General features: G+C 38.8%; 4 protein-coding genes across 4 annotated transcripts in view; all 4 read left to right on the top strand.

The window, feature by feature from the left end:
• The window catches only part of LOC119487631 (zinc-binding protein A33-like), a 7571-nt gene extending 2931 nt beyond the window's left edge, over positions 1-4640 (top strand). The window contains exon 2 of the mRNA XM_037768672.1: positions 3833-4640. The gene's annotated coding sequence lies outside the window, so the exon portion shown is untranslated. The remainder of the gene's footprint in view (positions 1-3832) is intronic.
• On the top strand, positions 2238-20001 carry LOC119487636 (zinc-binding protein A33-like). Its single transcript, XM_037768676.1, has 2 exons — positions 2238-3817; positions 19742-20001. Exon 1 carries the CDS (start codon positions 2334-2336, stop codon positions 3759-3761), a length of 1428 nt encoding a protein of 475 aa, XP_037624604.1. The 5' UTR covers positions 2238-2333; the 3' UTR covers positions 3762-3817; positions 19742-20001.
• LOC119487632 (zinc-binding protein A33-like) lies at positions 10080-19743 on the top strand. The gene is made up of 2 exons (XM_037768673.1): positions 10080-10202; positions 18256-19743. The coding sequence occupies exon 2, from the start codon at positions 18261-18263 to the stop codon at positions 19704-19706; it is 1446 nt and encodes a 481-aa protein (XP_037624601.1). The 5' UTR covers positions 10080-10202; positions 18256-18260; the 3' UTR covers positions 19707-19743.
• Positions 10196-12515, top strand: LOC119487634 (zinc-binding protein A33-like). The gene has a single exon (XM_037768674.1). The coding sequence runs from the start codon at positions 10225-10227 to the stop codon at positions 11668-11670; it is 1446 nt and encodes a 481-aa protein (XP_037624602.1). The 5' UTR covers positions 10196-10224; the 3' UTR covers positions 11671-12515.

Here is a 20001-nt window from a genome sequence, read left to right as displayed (position 1 = left end):
AACATACTGTAGAATGAGTAGAGTGGAGCAGTGGTGGAAGAAGTATTCAGAGCCTTTACTTAAGTAAAAGTACTAATACAACACTGTGAAAATACTCCACTACAAGTTAAAGTCCTGCATTCAGAACCGTACTTAGGTAAAAGTATGTATCAGCAAAATGCATTTCAAGTAAAAGTTCTCATTGTGCAGTAAAATGTTCCCGTCAGTGTTTTACTATTATATCTGATGTTTCTGTATTAATATTCCTGATACATTAATGTGTATGCTGCATTTTACTGCTGTAGATGTTAAAGGTTGGGTTGATTTAACTCCTTTATATACTGTTGGGTAGTTTAATCTGCAGCAATGCATCATATTCTATAAGATCGTCATATGTTTGTTTGTAGCGTCGCTGTCCTAAAAAGTCAACTTTTCATGGTGTCAGAAAAACAGCCCTGTTTTCAGCGTTGTGACGATGCATTTTCCAGCTGATCCTAGAGGCTTTTTTAAATAGTCTATTTATCTTAAGAAGTACTGTAGGAGAAATGTCTCAACCCATAAAGGAAAACTTCATCCTTCAGTTTATCACAAACATTCAAAATCAACACATCTGGAGATACAGTACATGGTTTTCAGGAAGAAAAATTGTAATCTGAAAAGTAACTAAAGCTGTCAGACAAATGTAGTGGAGGAAATAGTACAATATTTCTCTCTGAGATGTAGTGGACTAGAAGTATAAAGTTGCATGAAATGGAAGTACGCAAGTAAAGAACAAGTACAACAAGAACAAGTTTGTACTTAAGTACAGTTATTGAGTAAATGCACCACTGGAGTGATGAATAAATATACATGGTGCAGGATACATATGCGAGAATGGTAAAACACTGATGCAACAATCACAATCTGCTGCAAAAGTGCTGAATATTTACAACACAAATTGGTCCAGTATTTAAGAGTATAGTAGCAAAGTAACACGACCACACAGACTGAGGAATGTACCATGCCTTGTGCTGCCTTGAGGTCTCCAGTGCTAGCTTTAAATAGTACTAACTGTGAGCTGGATTCACTTTATGTTTAGCAATAACTGCAATGTTTGAGACATAACCATACAACCATTTAACCAGCCAACTTACAGTTTCATGCACGCATACATACACATGTCCACAAAGAAAAGACCCTCCTTTGCGACAAGCTAGTATGAAATGGTTGTTACCAATGGATTCCTTGCGTTTTTATAGTTTCATATAACAGTATCTTCACTCTAGCTTTAAAACTGAGTCCAAACAACTTAAAATTCACAAGTTGCGTTAATGCGTTAAAGAAATTAGTGGAGTTAAAACAAATTTGTGTTAATACGTTATTACCGCGTTAACTTTGACAGATATACGTAAATCAAGATATAAAATGATTAATCCCGATCTAGAAGAGTTGAATCATATCGCCTACCTTGAACATACAGTGTGTATATTCCTCACACTACATATGTTTCTCCTAATATCTCTGCTTCCATGTGTCGCTCCAGGTTTTGTCCAAAGCGGTTGGACGTGCCACTACTCCATCCTGTTCCGGATGCTGATGCAGGTGATCATGTGGATGTTTTTTGTGCCGTGTGAGATTGGAGCTCAGACTGTCGTCTACTGTGCTGTGTCAGATGAAGCTGCCAAACACAGCGGAGGTTACTTCGTCGACTGCCGACCAGCTACTCTGCGTCCTTTCGCAAGAGACGCTGGTGTGGCAAAGAAACTGTGGGAGGCCAGTGAGAGACTGGTGAAACTGGCCTGATGGTGGAGCTGATTCTTAGAGAGTTATTTATGGTTATGTACGTTTTTTTATTTTTATGTTTTTCATTCATATTTTTGCTGCGTACCATGCATGAGTACATTTTTATTTAATAAAAATATGAATTCATGATTTAACACTTTGGTTTAATAACACATGATTTGACATGGTGGTTATTTCTTAAAACATGTTAAACATAAAATATTAAATTTGTGTTTTAACTAGGTGTTTCTGCAGTCAAACATTTGTTTACAATGTCAACGCATTTTATTATGTATGTTTTTTATTTCATTTAAAAACACATATTTTTTTAAACAGGTAACAATGCTAAGGCACATTATGTGGAAAGTTTCTGTAAAATGTGTTAATTAATCAAATACCACCATCTGCTGGTTAGAAAATTAAATGTCAGTTATTTACTTTAAAGAATAGAAAGTGAAACTCAAAGCTGATTTCAACATTGCTGAGACGCCATTACAGGGTGAAGGATCTCCACTATAAACACAGATCAGAAGGATTGTAACCTGTAATTCAAAGGGACACAGATTTGGTGAGTCTTGCTGTTAATCAAGTAAATGGCTGAGAAAGTTGCTCTTCTTGAAGGTTACCTGAACTGCCATGTGTGTTCAGAGACTTTCAGAGATCCTGTGTCTCTGAGCTGCAACCACAGCTTCTGTTCAAGCTGCCTGAAGAAATTCTGGGAACAAGCTGAAAACAAAAACTGTCCCATTTGTAAAAGAAAATCCTCTAAAGATTTTGCAGGAGTGAATTTTCCTCTAAAGGAACTGTCTGACTCGTTTGCTGAGAGACACAAAGCTGGATCATCTGAGACAGAAAAAGAAGAGAAGAAGAAGGTGGAGGTGGTGTGTAGTAAACATCAAGAAGAGCCTAGACTGTTCTGTAAGGATGAAGAGAAAGCTGTGTGTCCTGTCTGTGAGTTTTCTCTCCACCAGAGTCACAAGGTGGTTCCTGTAGAACAAGCAGTCAGTGACCTGAAGGACCAGCTGAAATCTGACTTAGAGTCTCTACAGGACAAGAGGGACAAACACAAACAAGTAGAGAAAAAATACAATGAAGTGATTCATCACTCCATGAAGCAGCTGTTGTCCACAGAGAGGCAGATCAGAGCAGAGTTCAACAAGCTCCACCAGTTCCTGAAAGAGGAAGAGGAGTCCAGACTGGCAGCTCTGAGGGAGGAAGAGGAGCAGAAGGGGAAGACTATCAGCAGAGCGATGAAGATGATTCAGGAGCACATCTCCTCTCTGTCAGACAGTATCTCTGCTGTTGAAGAAGACCTGCAGAAACACAACGTGCCCTTCCTCAGCAGTTATAAAGCCACTCAGACCAGAGCCAGAGTCCAGTGCTCACTGTCAGATCCACAGCTGGTCTCAGGAGCGCTGATAGATGTGGCCAAACACCTGGGCAACCTGTCCTTCAGAGTCTGGGAGAAGATGAAGGACAAGGTCCACTTCAGTCCTGTCATTCTGGACCCAAACACTGCACACCCCAGGCTCTATCTGTCTGATGATATGACCAGTGTGAGACGTGGAGACACAATCCAGCAGCTTCCTGACAATCCAGAGAGATTCACTAAGTATAACAATGTTCTGGGCTCTGAGGGCTTCAGCTCAGGGAAACACAGCTGGGAGGTGGAGGTGGGAGACCATCCTCACTGGCTTGTAGGTTTGGCTAAAGAGTCAGCTGACAGGAAGGGAGAGATATATGCCTCACCAAAATACAGAATCTGGTGTTTAACTCTTTTCAGTGGAAAATACATTGATGTTGTTGGTGAGACAGTCAGAGTGAAGAAGAGTCTCCAGAGGATCAGAGTCCAGCTGGACTATGACGGGGGGGAGGTGTCCTTCTACGATCCTGAAGACATGACTCACATCTACACTCACAGAGACACTTTCACTGAGAAACTCTTCCCATATTTCAGTATTGGACCAGCTGGTGATGCTAAAACTGCTGATATCAAAATCTGTCAAACTGAGATTCTCTGAGATGTTCAGGGAGGGTGGTGAGGTCGAAGTGATTTATTAGGATTTTTATAACAGAGGTTATTTTTTGTCAGTTACAGATAATTCCAGTTAGTTCTTTATAGGAGAGAATCTGTCATTTGAAGGTACATGAAGAAGATGTAGAGATCCAGATGAGAGAAAAAATAAGATTTGATCTCTTTCAGCAAATAACATGATGTGTTTGTGTCGTTGAACTGGGACGAGTAGATTTCATGTGATCATTTTATTTTTACTTTTATCTACAGATTTTTTTTATTTTCAAGTATTAACAAACTTCAGTTGGCATATTTTCCAAATAGTCTTTAATTTTAAATCATATAACCACAGAAAGCCTCACCTTACCTTGTTTATTTTTGACATTTTAGAATTACTTGTCATCTTTTAATTATCCAGGTTGTGAAAGTAATTCAGTAAATAACTTTCTGAAAATGCATTTATATGATTACATTCAGATTTCTAAATGCTTTATAAAAATCAACATCATGTTTTACTTTGCAGAATGGACCAATGTTGATAATAATAATTCATCTGTTATTTGTTTACCATGTGTGACTGCTGACTGTCAGACATATTTTATATATTATCTCTGTTTTATCCAAACAAACTCAATTTACTTCCTTATTTGTGTTTCTTTGACTGTAGAAAATTCTGCAGAAATTGCTTGATAATATTTATATTACTCTTCAATGTTTAAACCAAATTAGAGAAGCCCAAAATTGCAATTAAATTAAAAATATTGACTTTAAGATTGTGTGGATTAGGGCTGCAACTAAAGACTGTTTCTATTATCAATGAATCTGTTGATTGAAATATCAGAAAACTGAAAAATGCCAAATAAAAACAACAAATTCTCAAATTGGAGCAAATGTTTGGAATTGTTTCTTGATAAATAATTTTCTCATTTCCAATAATACATATTAAATGTTGACGGCAAAGCCCTGACCTTGAATTGAATTGTGGATGTTGAATTTTAAAGGTTGCGAGCAGTGGTCACCTTAATCTTGATCTCTTACATTAATCTTTATCTTTCAGACTGCATAGCAGCATTTATTTCATAATTCTTGAACATTTATGAAGGCGGAGCTGCTGTTTGTTCCTCTGTGTTTATGTTAATTGTCCATTAGGTGTGAAACAACCCATCAGCACATGAGACTGTGTTGGATGAACTGCAGGATTTCACACTGTGGATTCACTTCATGTTGGATTCAACAACTTGTATGTTTTCTACCTGGTCAGCAAATATTCTGGTCAGAAACATTAGGGACGCACCGATACCGGTACTAGATCGATATTGGGCCGATATTGATTCAAATAGCTGGATCAGATATCGGTGACAATGAGGCTGATCTATTCAATTCAATTTTATGTTTATATACTATATACATTATATACTGTAATTTTAATTCCTGTTTAAGTTTTTATCAAGTTACTGTATGATTTATTATTTAATAAAAAACAACAATTAAATAAATTTATATCTATGTTTTTATTGGTCACATTTTGTTTTACAAAGTTAGGAAAGCAAAGTTTAAGTCAAGTCTAATGTTGCTTTTCACATAAAAGAATGATCCCAGTCACTTCCACACAGTGAGGCATACAGCTTCTTACTCACTGGTATTAAATCGGTACTCGGTATCGGCTGATACCCAAAGCCCAGGTATCGCTCTCGGTATCGGGACTGAAAAAGTCGGATCGGTGCATCCATAAAAAACATTAACGAGTTAATTTCTGTCCCGAGTTTCTTCTATCAATATAAAATCAAAGCTGTGCTGCAACACAGAAACTGATTCACTTTTCTATTGAAATGATCATTTTATTGATAACACCTTAACACATTTTCTTGAAGTTATAGAAACACGTGTAGCATGTAAGAGAACAGAGCAATAATCCGAAGAATCAGAGAACTAGAGGATTAATATTATTATAGAGAAGAAACCCAAAGTGACAGAAAGAGACAAAGGGAAACTAGAAAGAGCCGACTGCAGAGAAATGATTGAATAAGGTTGGAAACAGAGGGAATGGGAGAAAGAGTGAAAGACGAAGAGAAGCCAACTCAGTGTTGTCAGTGCAACTTAGTCACTGGCTGGAGAAAGAAGATGGCAGAGGTTCAGAGTGAACACAGTGGCTCCAGTTTATCTCAGCGATGCTTCATCTGACTAAACAGCTGACAGGAAGGCAGCAGAGCTCGCACTGACCTCAAGAGACCAGAGAAGGACCGGTAATGTAGTTTATATGTAGAGCTGCACAATGAATCATTTTCTGTCATGATGTCAGCTTTGATCTTTCATACAGAATCAGGGTTTATTAGCGCTATTGGTGCATTTCATTTAGTTAAGAAAGTAAAAAGCATCTGGAAACAGTTGCTGATACAAGATGAATAAAGGAGAATGATTTTGTTCCTCAAAATCTCTGAGGAAAACAATCATGTATCAACATCATGATGTCGAACTGTAATCATTTTGGTCATAACTGTGATCAATAATTATAATGGGAGCTTTTTCTTATTCTACAGTGATAAACTGCTGTTGTCTCTGACTGCATTGTCTGATAGATTTAGAGACACTAAAGTCAACTTATTGTGCAGCTACATTAGGAGCATCAATGTGGCCTCCATCTGAGTGTGTTGGTGCTTTACTTTGTGTGACTGCGCCCCCTGCTGGAGCTCATTCACTCTCTGAACTGCCTCTCATCTGTCAGTTGGACTCAAAGTGCTGTGCTATGGAGGTACGAACCTGACAAGATAAATAAATAAATAAATAAATGACTCGATAAATACATACATATGCCATTAAATGTACCAAAAATATTAAAAATAGATGTAGGCATTGATTGATTGATAAAATGGGACATAAGATATTTTCTTCTTCATTTATCTATATTGTATTAATTCCCATATATACTCTTTAATTTAATTTGTATTAACTTTCCCATTTCTTTATTTATTTAAAATTTATTTTTATTATTATTTAAAATGTATTTTTTTAATGAATTAATTAATGATTAAATTGAATGTATTTAAGACATCAATATTTATTTATTTATCAAGTAATTTATTTATTATTTTTTATTTTGGCCGGTTTCGTCCTCCATACTGTTCCTCACAGTGACATGCTGGAGAAGTGAAGCAACAGTCACTCTTGGTGCTGATGGTCAACAAGCGCTCCTCATGTTCTCTGAGCTACGTACAAAAGGCAGCCATCCTGCACTGACAACACAGAGCCCCATAGAAAAGCATGCAAGATCATCTTCATCACATGTGAGGATTTAATGCTTTTCTCTGTTTTATATCAACTAGTGCAGTGCCCGTTGAAAACATGTCTGTTCAGAACGGGCTGAATGCTCGGCCTGTGGCGTTGCTGCTTGCAGCTTTCTCGAGAACAGCTCATACAAACAACTTCACACTCGACTTTGTGCTTCCTTGAGTCCTGAGCAGTACACTTACCATGACATAGTTGCATCACACACCCAAGTTTTCCAACTACTAACAGTCAGAAACACCAGTGATAAACACTCTGGTTCACGAAGAAAAAACAGCCAGGAGCAGACTTTACTTTTAGACAACTGCCTGGGGCCTCCAATTTCCAAGGAAATTCACTTAGATACATTCCACCACTGGAGAAGTGAATAAATGAACATGGTGCAGGATAAATATGTGAAAATGGTAAAACACTGATGCAACAACCACAATCTGGTGCAAAAGGCAACCTTGGACAAATAAATATTACCAACAAATGCTGAATATTTACAACACAAATTGGTCCAGTATTTAAGAGTATAGTAGCAAAGTAACACGACCACACAGACTGAGGAATGTACCATGCCTTGTGCTGCCTTGAGGTCTCCAGTGCTAGCTTTAAATAGTACTAACTGTGAGCTGGATTCACTTTATGTTTAGCAATAACTGCAATGTTTGGGACATAACCATACAACCATTTAACCCGCCAACTTACAGTTTCATGCACGCATACATACACATGTCCACAAAGAAAGACCCTCCTCCGCGACAAGCTCGTATGCAGGGGCGTGTCCAGACATTTTTGATAGGGGTGGCACCAGTGGGGCACTGACTTATGCAGGGGTGGCATGAAGTGTGAGCAGGAGCGCCTGCGCACAGACATATACACTCACGTATGCACGCACACACACAAGAAAATACACACCCACACCAAGGTGTCGGCATAGCATTAATTTACCATTTTTGTCTCCACAACCCATATCTACTTCACTTACTAACACTGCAATGCAAGAATAGACCTACTAGTCACAACATTCAGGAAAAGGCAACATACAAATGTGATTGAAAACTACCATACTTTATTCTAACCTCAAAACAACCTTCCAAGGTATGATATACAGTACATACAAAAAAGACAATGCACTTTCTGTATAAAGTGCCAACAAAATTACAATAAATAAGCCTGTTTGGGCAAAACATTTACTTGACAAAACTTGACAAAACTTGTCACATGTGCCACAGTGTAGTAAGTTACTGTAGTATTCTCAGCAACAGAGAAACCTGAACTCCCAGGTATAAACAAAAGTCACATCCCTCCTCACACACCAGCAAATCTTGTTTTAACATTGTAAAGTGAACTGTTAAATAACGCCAAAATAATTTGTAAATTCCCAAAGTAGGTTACATACAAAAGAAAATCCTTATTCTAAAACAGTCACTTTATAAAGTGCCAACAAAATTAAAATAAATAAGACTCTTTGGGCAAAATATTTACTTGACAAAACTGTGCAAAACTTTACATGTGCAACAATGTAAATGGTTGGAGGTACAGACCGTGTAGAATATTTTATCAACAGAGATAGCTGACCTTACCAGAGCTTATGTGTGCATAAAAAAAGCTTACATCACTTGTAACAAATCTTGTTTCAACACTGATTTGTTACAGTAATAATGCTACAAAATAACCTGTGACTCCAAAAGCCAACATAAGAAAACAATGCACATTAAAAAACACAGTCACTCTCCGCCTATAAAGTGCAAACATATTTAAAATACATACGCCTCTTTGAACAAATTATTTAACCAAACAAATTATAAACTTTACATGTGCTACAGTGTTGGTTACTCTAGTATTACCTAGTATTACCATTCAAGAGACCCAATCTGTTTTGACAGTTCCTTCCTTCCTTGCTTCCTTCATCCCTCCCTTCTTCCTGTCCTTCTCTTTCTTTCCTACCTCTGTCCTTCCTCTGTCCTTCCTCTGTCCTTCCTCTGTTCTTCATTCCGTCCTTCCTCCCTCCCTTCTTCCTTCCTTGACCTGAGGAAAACAGGAGGGTTAAAACAGTGCAATTCGCCTGTTCTTGTGTTTGCTTGCAAACACTTTGATAAAATCATCCATGTTGAGTGCCCTCGCTCTTCTTGACTCAATACTTAGCAAACCTAAATGGCTTAGTCTGTTGTCTAGCATGGTTGTCCTCAAATGAGTTTTAATGAGCTTTAGAGCTGAAAAACTCCTCTGACTGACTGCTCTGCCTCTGCTCTGCCTCTATTTTGGATTTCTTTCTTTTGAAGAAATCCTTTATATTCTGATTTCTTTTCATACTGTAATAGTCCCATGATGCACGACATTCTTATATGTTGTACAATAGATAATTGTGCATACACACGAATGAAAATGAAATGTAATTGATGTTACACGGGTCTAACATAACAATGTTACGCAGTACAGAATAGCTAAATGTTAGCTTTAGCCTCGTTGACAGTCAAAACAGTGTTTGCTAATGAGATGAGATGATGACAGCCTTGTGCCAATTACAATAAAAAGAAATAAAACAAGACCGTTACAGCTTTTAACTACAGGCACAGTAAGTGTAGTAAAATGTAGGCTACTCACATCTTTCACGACGACGCTCCAGAGACGTGTTGCTTCCATAGACTGACTGTAGAAAAAAAGTTTGTTTCACCTGTAGGTTCACCTGTAGGTTCACCTGTAGGTTCACCTGTAGGTTCACCTGTAGGTTCACCTGTAGGTTCACCTGTAGGTTCACCTGTAGGTTCACCTGTAGGTTCACCTGTAGGTTCACCTGCTCAAACTTCTTCTTCTTCGCGTCTATTTTTTGCAGGCTACATACTACTTTAGCGCATCTCTGCCTCTCAGGTTTGAGAAGGAACTGCAACTCTAAACAAGAGTGCAGTTTACATTCAGTGCCGTGGCCCGCCTCTGACTGGGCATATAGCCAATCATATTTTAAGATATTGGGGTGGCACTTGGGGTGGTCAATCAGATTTCAGGGGTGGCCTGTGCCACCCAAGGCCACTCCCTGAACACGCCAGTGAAACTTAAAGCTCATTTCAACATTGCTGAGACGCCATTACAGGGTGAAGGATCTCCACTGTAAACACAGATCAGAAGGATTGTAACCTGTAATTCAAAGGGACACAGATTTGGTGAGTCTTGCTGTTAATCGGACGATTCACATATCAGAGGAAATGGCTGAGAAAAATGTTCTTCTTGAAAGTTACCTGAACTGCCATGTGTGTTCAGAGACTTTCAGAGATCCTGTGTCTCTGAGCTGCAGCCACAGCTTCTGTTCAAGCTGCCTGAAGAAATTCTGGGAACAAGCTGGAAACAATAACTGTCCCATTTGTAAAACAAAGTCCTCAACGGATGAACCAGCAGTGAACTTTGCTCTGAAAGAACTGTCTGACTCGTTTGCTGGGAGACAGAAAGCTGGATCATCTGAGACAGAAAAAGAAGAGAAGAAAGAGGAGGTGGTGTGTGATAAACATCCTGAAGTCCCATATTGGTTCTGTGAGGATGAAGATAAAGCTGTGTGTCCTGTCTGTGAGTTTTCTCTCCACCAGAGTCACAAGGTGGTTCCTGTAGAACAAGCAGTCAGTGACCTGAAGGACCAGCTGAAATCTGACTTAGAGTCTCTACAGGACAAGAGGGACAAACACAAACAAGTAGAGAAATCATATGATGAAATAGTTAAACACTCCAAGAAGCAGCTGTTGTCCACAGAGAGGCAGATCAGAGCAGAGTTCAACAAGCTCCACCAGTTCCTGAAAGAGGAAGAGGAGTCCAGACTGGCAGCTCTGAGGGAGGAAGAGGAGCAGAAGGGGAAGACTATCAGCAGAGAGATGAAGATGATTCAGGAGCACATCTCCTCTCTGTCAGACAGTATCTCTGCTGTTGAAGAAGACCTGCAGAAACACAACGTGCCCTTCCTCAGCAGTTATAAAGCCACTCAGACCAGAGCCAGAGTCCAGTGCTCACTGTCAGATCCACAGCTGGTCTCAGGAGCGCTGATAGATGTGGCCAAACACCTGGGCAACCTGTCCTTCAGAGTCTGGGAGAAGATGAAGGACAAGGTCCACTTCAGTCCTGTCATTCTGGACCCAAACACTGCACACCCCGGTCTCTATCTGTCTGATGATCTGACCAGTGTGAGACGTGGAGACACAATCCAGCAGCTTCCTGACAATCCAGAGAGATTCATTAAGTATACAGATGTTCTGGGCTCTGAGGGCTTCAGCTCAGGGAAACACAGCTGGGAGGTGGAGGTGGGAGACCATCCTGTCTGGCTTGTAGGTTTGACAAAAGAGTCAGCTGACAGGAAGGAGAAGAGATATGCCACACCAGAATATGGAATCTGGTGTTTAACTCATTACAGTGGAAAATACATGAATGGTCTTAGTGAGACAGTCAGAGTGAAGAAGAGTCTCCAGAGGATCAGAGTCCAGCTGGACTATGACAGGGGGGAGGTGTCCTTCTACGACCCTGAAGACATGACTCACATCTCCACTCTCAGAGACACTTTCACTGAGAAACTCTTCCCATGGTTCAGTATTGGATCAGCTGGTGATGCTAAAACTGCTGATATCAAAATCTGTCAAACTGAGATTCTCTGTGATGTTCAGGGAGGGTGGTGAGGTCAAAGTGATTTATTGGGATTTTTATAACAGAGGTTTTTTTTGTAAGTTAGTTCTTTATCGGAGAGAATCTGTAATTTGAAAGTACATGAAGAAGATGTAGAGATCCAGATGAGAGAAAAAATAAGATTTGATCTCTTTCAGCAAATAACATGATGTGTTTGTGTCGTAGAACTGGGACGAGTAGATTTCATGTGATCATTTTATTTTTACTTTTATCTACAGATTTTTTTTATTTTCAAGTATGAACAAATGTCAGTTTGCATATTTTTTTTTCAAATAGTCTTTAATTTTAAATCATATAACCACAGAAAGCCTCACCTTACCTTGTTTATTTTTGACATTTCAGAATTACTTTTCATCTTTTAATTATCCAGGTTGTGAAAGTAATTCAGTAAATAACTTTCTGAAAATGCATTTATATGATTACATTCAGATTTCTAAATGCTTTATAAAAATCAACATCATGTTTTACTTTGCAGAATGGACCAATGTTGATAATAATAATTCATCTGTTATTTGTTTACCATGTGTGACTGCTGACTGTCAGACATATTTTATATATTATCTCTGTTTTATCCAAACAAACTCAATTTACTTCCTTATTTGTGTTTCTTTGACTGTAGAAAATTCTGCAGAAATTGCTTGATAATATTCATATTACTCTTTAATGTTAAATCCAAATTAGAGAAGCCCAAAATTGCAATTAAATTAAAAATATTGACTTTAAGATTGTGTGGATTAAGGCTGCAACTAAAGACTGTTTCTATTATCAATGAATCTGTTGATTGAAATATCAGAAAACTGAAAAATGCCAAATAAAAACAACAAATTCTCAAATTGGAGCAAATGTTTGGAATTGTTTCTTTATAAATAATTTTCTCATTTCCAATAATACATATTAAATGTTGACTGCAAAGCCCTGACCTTGAATTTAATTGTGGATGTTGAATTTTAAAGGTTGCGAGCAGTGGTCACCTTAATCTTGATCTCTTACATTAATCTTTATCTTGCAGACTGCATAGCAGCATTTATTTCATAATTCTTGAACATTTATGAAGGCGGAGCTGCTGTTTGTTCCTGTGTGTTTATGTTAATTGTCCATTAGATGTGAAACAACCCATCAGCACATGAGACTGTGTTGGATGAACTGCAGGATTTCACACTGTGGATTCACTTCATGTTGGATTCAACAACTTGTATGTTTTCTACCTGGTCAGCAAATATTCTGGTCAGAAACATTAGGGACGCACCGATACCGGTACTGGATCGATATCGGGCCGATATTGATTGAAATAACTGGATCAGATATCGGTGACAATGAGGCTGATCTATTCAATTCAATTTTATGTTTATATACTATATACATTATATACTGTAATTTTAATTCCTGTTTAAGTTTTGACCAATTTGTTGCTGCGTTAAAAATGTTTACACTTGAATTGTAATTACTGTTAATTTTGAGGATTGTTTACCAAGTTACTGTATGATTTATTATTTAATAAAAAATAACAATTTAATAAATTTATATTTATATTTTTATTGGTCACATTTTGTTTTACAAAGTTATGAAAGCAAAGTTTAAGTCAAGTCTGAAGTTGCCTTTCACATAAAAGAATGATCCCAGTCACTTCCACACAGTGAGGCGTCCAGCTTATTGATTACTCACTGGTATCAGATCGGTACTCGGTATCGGCTGATACCCAAAGCCCAGGTATCGCTCTCGGTATCGGGACTGAAAAAGTCGGATCGGAGCATCCATAAAAAACATTAACGAGTTAATTTCTGTCCCGAGTTTCTTCTATCAATATAAAATCAAAGCTGTGCTGCAACACAGAAACTGATTCACTTTTCTATTTAAATGATCATTTTATTGATAACACCTTAACACATTTTCTTGAAGTTATAGAAACACGTGTAGCATGTAAGAGAACAGAGCAATAATCCGAAGAATCAGAGAACTAGAGGATTAATATTATTATAGAGAAGAAACCCAAAGTGACAGAAAGAGACAAAGGGAAACTAGAAAGAGCCGACTGCAGAGAAATGATTGAATAAGGTTGGAAACAGAGGGAGTGGGAGAAAGAGTGAAAGACGAAGAGAAGCCAACTCAGTGTTGTCAGTGCAACTTAGTCACTGGCTGGAGGAAGAAGATGGCAGAGGTTCAGAGTGAACACAGTGGCTCCAGTTTATCTCAGCGATGCTTCATCTGACTAAACAGCTGACAGGAAGGCAGCAGAGCTCGCACTGACCTCAAGAGACCAGAGAAGGACCGGTAATGTAGTTTATATGTAGAGCTGCACAATGAATCATTTTCTGTCATGATGTCAGCTTTGATCTTTCATACAGAATCAGGGTTTATTAGCGCTATTGGTGCATTTCATTTAGTTAAGAAAGTAAAAAGCATCTGGAAACAGTTGCTGATATAAGATGAATAAAGGAGAATGATTTTGTTCCTCAAAATCTCAGAAGAAAACAATCATGTATCAATATCATGATGTCAAACTGTAATCATTTTGGTCATAACTGTGATCAATAATTATAATGGGAGCTTTTTCTTATTCTACAGTGATAAACTGCTGTTGTCTCTGACTGCATTGTCTGATAGATTTAGAGACACTAAAGTCAACTTATTGTGCAGCTACATTAGAAGCATCAATGTGGCCTCCATCTGAGTGTGTTGGTGCTTTACTTTGTGTGACTGCGCCCCCTGCTGGAGCTCATTCACTCTCTGAACTGCCTCTCATCTGTCAGTTGGACTCAAGGTGCTGTGCTATGGAGGTACGAACCTGCCAAGATAAAAAAAAACGAATAAATAAATGACTAGATAAATACATACATATGACATTAAATGTACCAAAAATATAAAAAAATAGATTTAGGCATTAATTGATTGATAAAATGTGACATAAGATATTTTCTTCCTCATTTATTTAAATTGTATTAATTCCCATATATACTCTTTAATTTATTTTTTATCAACTTTTCCATTTCTTTATTTATTTTAAATTTATTTTTGTTATTATTTTTAATTTATTTTTTAATTAATTAATTAATTATTAAATTGAATGTATTTAAGACATCAATATTTCTTTATTTATCAAGTAATTTATTTATTCATTTTTAATTTTGGCCAGTTTCGTCCTCCATACTGTTCCTCAAAGTGACATGCAGGCGAAGTGAAGCAACACTCACTCTTGGTGCTGATGGTCAACAAGCGCTCCTCATGTTCTTTGAGCTATGTACAAAAGGCAGCCATTCTGCACTGACAACACAGAGCCCCGTAGAAAAAGCATGCGAGATCATCTTCATCACATGTGAGGATTTAATGCTTTTCTCTGTTTTATATCAACTAGTGCACTGCCCGTTGAAAACATGTCTGTTCAGAACGGGCTGAATGCTCGGCCTGTGGCGTTGCTGCTTGCAGCTTTCTCGAGAACAGCTCATACAAACAACTTCACACTCGACTTTGCGCTTCCTTGTGTCCTGAGCAGTACACCTGCCATGACATACACTGTGTGCACAATTATTAGGCAAGTGAGTATTTTGACCCTATCATAATTTGTATGCATATTTTCCAACTCCAAACTGTATAAACTTGAATGCTTATTGGATTTACGCTTATCAGGTGATGTGTATTTGTGTAATGAGGGAGGGTGTGGCCTAAGGAGATCAATACCCTATATCAAGGTGTGCATAATTATTTGGCAGCTTCTTTTCCTCAGCTAAAATGGGCCAAAAAAAAGATATAACTGACTCTGAAAAGTCAAAAATTGTAAAAAGTCTTTCAGAGGGATGCAGCACTCTTGAAATTGCTAAGATATTGGGGCGTGATCACAGAACCATTAAACGTTTTGTTGCAAATAGTCAACAGGGTCGCAAGAAAAGTGTTGAGAAAAAAAGACGCAAATTAACTGCCAAAGATTTGAGAAGAATCAAACATGAAGATACCAGGAACCCATTATCCTCCAGTGCTGTCATATTCCAGAACTGCAACCTACCTGGAGAGCCCAGAAGTACAAGGTGTTCAGTGCTCAGAGATATGGCCACGGTAAGGAAGACTGAAACCCGACCACCACTGAACAAGACACATAAGTTGAAACGTCAAGACTGGGCCAAGAAATATCTGAAGACAGATTTTTCAAAGGTTGTATGGACTGATGAGATGAGAGTGACTCTTGACGGACCAGATGGATGGGCCCGTGGATGGGCCCGTAGCTGGATCAGTAACGGGCACAGAGCTCCACTTCGACTCAGACGCCAGCAAAGTGGAGGTGAGGTACTGTTATTGGCTGGTATTATTAAAGATGAGCTAGTTGGACCTTTTCGGGTTGAAGATGGACTCAAAATCAACTCCCAAACCTACTGCCAGTCTTTAGAAGACACTTTCTTCAAGCAGTTGTACAGGACAAAGTCTGCATCTTTCAAGAAGACCATGATTTTTATGCAGGACAATGCTCCATCGCATGCATCGAAGTACTCCACTGCGTGGCTAGCCAGTAAAGGCCTTAATGATGAAAGAATAATGACATGGCCCCCTTCCTCACCTGACCTAAACCCTATTGAGAACTTGTGGGCCCTTCTTAAATGGGAGATTTACGGTGAAGGAAAACAGTACACCTCTCTGAACAGTGTCTGGGAGGCTGTGGTTGCTGCTGCATAAAAAGTTGATCGTCAACAGATTAGGGAACTGACAGACTCCATGAATGGAAGGCTTATGACTGTTATTCAAAAGAAGGGGGTCTATATTGGTCACAGGTATTTTTTTTGAAATGTCAGAAATGTTTATTTGTAAATTTTGAGTTGTTTGTTTATTATTCTCACTTTAACTGATGAAAATAAACAAGTGAGATGGGAAAATGTTCGTTTTTCATTTAGTTGCATAATAATTCTGCACACTAATAGTTGCCCAATAATTGTGCACACATAGATATTCTCCTAAGAAAGCCAAAACCTCACTTTTACTTTCTTAAATATTCAGGTTTGAGGTTTATTAACATTTTGGATTGACTGAGAGCACTGCAGTTGTTCAATAATAAAGATAGTCCTCAAAAATACAACTTGCCTAATAATTGTGCACACAGTGTAGTTGCATCACACACCCAAGTTTACCAACTACTAACAGTCAGAAACACCAGTGATAAACACTCTGGTTCACGAGGAAAAAACAGCCAGGAGCAGACTTTACTTTTAGACAACTGCCTGGGGCCTCCAATTTCCAAACAAATTCACTTAGTTACATTCCACCACTGGAGAAGTGAATAAATGAACATGGTGCAGGATAAATATGTGAACATGGTAAAACACTGATGCAACAACCACAATCTGGTGCAAAAGGCAACCTTGGACAAATAAATATGACCAACAAATGCTGAATATTTACAACACAAATTGATCCAGTATTTAAGAGTATAGTAGCAAAGTAACACGACCACACAGACTGAGGAATGTACCATGCCTTGTGCTGCCTTGAGGTCTCCAGTGCTAGCTTTAAATAGTGCTAACTGTGAGCTGGATTCACTTTATGTTTAGCAATAACTGCAATGTTTGGGACATAACCATACAACCATTTAACCAGCCAACTTACAGTTTCATGCACGCATACATACACATGTCCTCAGAGAAAAGACCCTCCTCCGCGACAAGCTAGTATGAAATGGTTGATACCAATGGATTCCTTGTGTTTTTATAGTTTCATATGATACCAGTATCTTCACTCCAGCTTTAAAACTGAGACAGTTTTGTCCAAAGCGGTTGGACGTGCCACTACTCCATCCTGTTCCGGATGCTGATGCAGGTGATCATGTGGATGTTTTTTGTGCCGTGTGAGATTGGAGCTCAGACTGTCGTCTACTGTGCTGTGTCAGATGAAGCTGCCAAACACAGCGGAGGTTACTTCGTCGACTGCCGACCAGCTACTCTGCGTCCTTTCGCAAGAGACGCTGGTGTGGCAAAGAAACTGTGGGAGGCCAGTGAGAGACTGGTGAAACTGGCCTGATGGTGGAGCTGATTCTTAGACAGTTATTTATGGTTATGTATGTTTTTTTATGTTTATGTTTTTCATTCACATTTTTGCTGCGTACCATGCATGAGTACATTTTTATTTAATAAAAATATGATTTCATGATTTAACACTTTGGTTGAATAACACATGATTTGACATGTTGGTTATTTCTTAAAACATGTTAAACATAAAATATTAAATGTTTTGTGTTTTAACTAGGTGTTTCTGGAGTCAAACATTTGTTTACAATGTCAACGCATTTTATTATGTATATTTTGTTTTTTACTTAGAAATCAATATTTTTTTAAACAGGTAACAATGCTAAAGCACATTATGTGGAAAGTTTCTGTAAAATATGTTAATTAATCAAATAGCACCATCTGCTGGTTAAAAAATTAAATGTCAGTTATTTACTTAAAAGAATGGAAACTGAAACTTAAAGCTGATTTCAACATTGCTGAGACGCCATTACAGGGTGAAGGATCTCCACTATAAACACAGATCAGAAGGATTGTAACTTGTAATTCAAAGGGATAACGATTTGGTGAGTCTTGCTGTTAATCGGACGATTCACAAATCAGAGGAAATGGCTGAGAAAATTGTTCTTTTTGAAAGTTTCCTGAACTGCCACGTGTGTTCAGAGACTTTCAGAGATCCTGTGTCTCTGAGCTGCAACCACAGCTTCTGTTCAAGCTGCCTGAAGAAATTCTGGGAACAAGCTGAAAACAAAAACTGTCCCATTTGTAAAACAAAGTCCTCAACAGATGAACCAGCAGTGAACTTTGCACTGAAGGAACTGTCTGACTCGTTTGCTGAGAGACAGAAAGCTGGATCATCTGAGACAGAAAAAGAAGAGAAGAAAGAGGAGGTCGTGTGTGATAAACATCCAGAAGTCCCATATTGGTTCTGTGAGGACGAGCAGAAAGCTGTGTGTCCTGTCTGTGAGTTTTCACTCCACCAGAGTCACAAGGTGGTTCCTGTAGAACAAGCAGTCAGTGACCTGAAGGACCAGCTGAAATCTGACTTACAGTCTCTACAGGACAAGAGGGACAAACACAAACAAGTAGAGACAATATATGATGAAATAGTTAAACACTCCAAGAAGCAGCTGTTGTCCACAGAGAGGCAGATCAGAGCAGAGTTCAACAAGCTCCACCAGTTCCTGAAAGAGGAAGAGGAGTCCAGACTGGCAGCTCTGAGGGAGGAAGAGGAGCAGAAGGGGAAGACTATCAGCAGAGAGATGAAGATGATTCAGGAGCACATCTCCTCTCTGTCAGACAGTATCTCTGCTGTTGAAGAAGACCTGCAGAAACACAACGTGCCCTTCCTCAGCAGTTATAAAGCCACTCAGACCAGAGCCAGAGTCCAGTGCTCACTGTCAGATCCACAGCTGGTCTCAGGAGCGCTGATAGATGTGGCCAAACACCTGGGCAACCTGTCCTTTGGGGTCTGTGAGAAGATGAAGGACAATGTCCACTTCAGTCCTGTCATTCTGGACCCAAACACTGCATGCCCCATTCTCTATCTGTCTGATGATCTGACCAGTGTGAGATGTGGAGACACAATGCAGCAGCTTCCTGACAATCCAGAGAGAAACACTAACTATAACATTGTTCTGGGCTCTGAGGGCTTCAGCTCAGGGAAACACAGCTGGGAGGTGGAGGTGGGAGACCATCCTGACTGGCTTGTAGGTTTGGCTAAAGAGTCAGTTGACAGGAAGGGAGAGCTACAGGGTTCACCAAAATATGGAATCTGGTGTTTAACTCATCGCAGTGGAAAATACACTGATGTTGTTGGTGAGACAGTCAGAGTGAAGAAGAGTCTCCAGAGGATCAGAGTCCAGCTGGACTATGACAGGGGGGAGGTGTCCTTCTACTACTCTGAAGACATGACTCACATCTACACTCACAGAGACACTTTCACTGAGAAACTCTTCCCATGGTTCAGTATTGGATCAGCTGGTGATGCTAAAACTGCTGATATCGAAATCTGTCACACTGAGATTCTCTGTGATGTTCAGGGAGGGTGGTGAGGTCGAAGTGATTTATTAGGATTTTTACAACAGAGGTGTTTTCTTGTCAGTTAGTTCTTTATGGGAGAGAATCGTGTAATTTCAAAGTACATGAAGAAAATATAGAGATTAAGGTTTAAGAAAAAATCTGATTTGATCTCTTTAAGCAAATTACATGATGGAACACATTCCTTGGTTGTAAAATATATTTCCAAAGCACAGAATGAGAAACTAAAGCATAAATGGAGGCAGAATAAGTTGTGTGAAGCATTCTCACCAAAATGGTGTTTGTGATGTAAATATGCTGCAAGAAATG

The sequence above is a fragment of the Sebastes umbrosus genome, chromosome 4 (assembly GCF_015220745.1).
Source record: "Sebastes umbrosus isolate fSebUmb1 chromosome 4, fSebUmb1.pri, whole genome shotgun sequence".
In the NCBI taxonomy this organism is placed as follows: domain Eukaryota; kingdom Metazoa; phylum Chordata; class Actinopteri; order Perciformes; family Sebastidae; genus Sebastes; species Sebastes umbrosus.
This window is presented reverse-complemented; position numbering and strand designations above follow the sequence as displayed.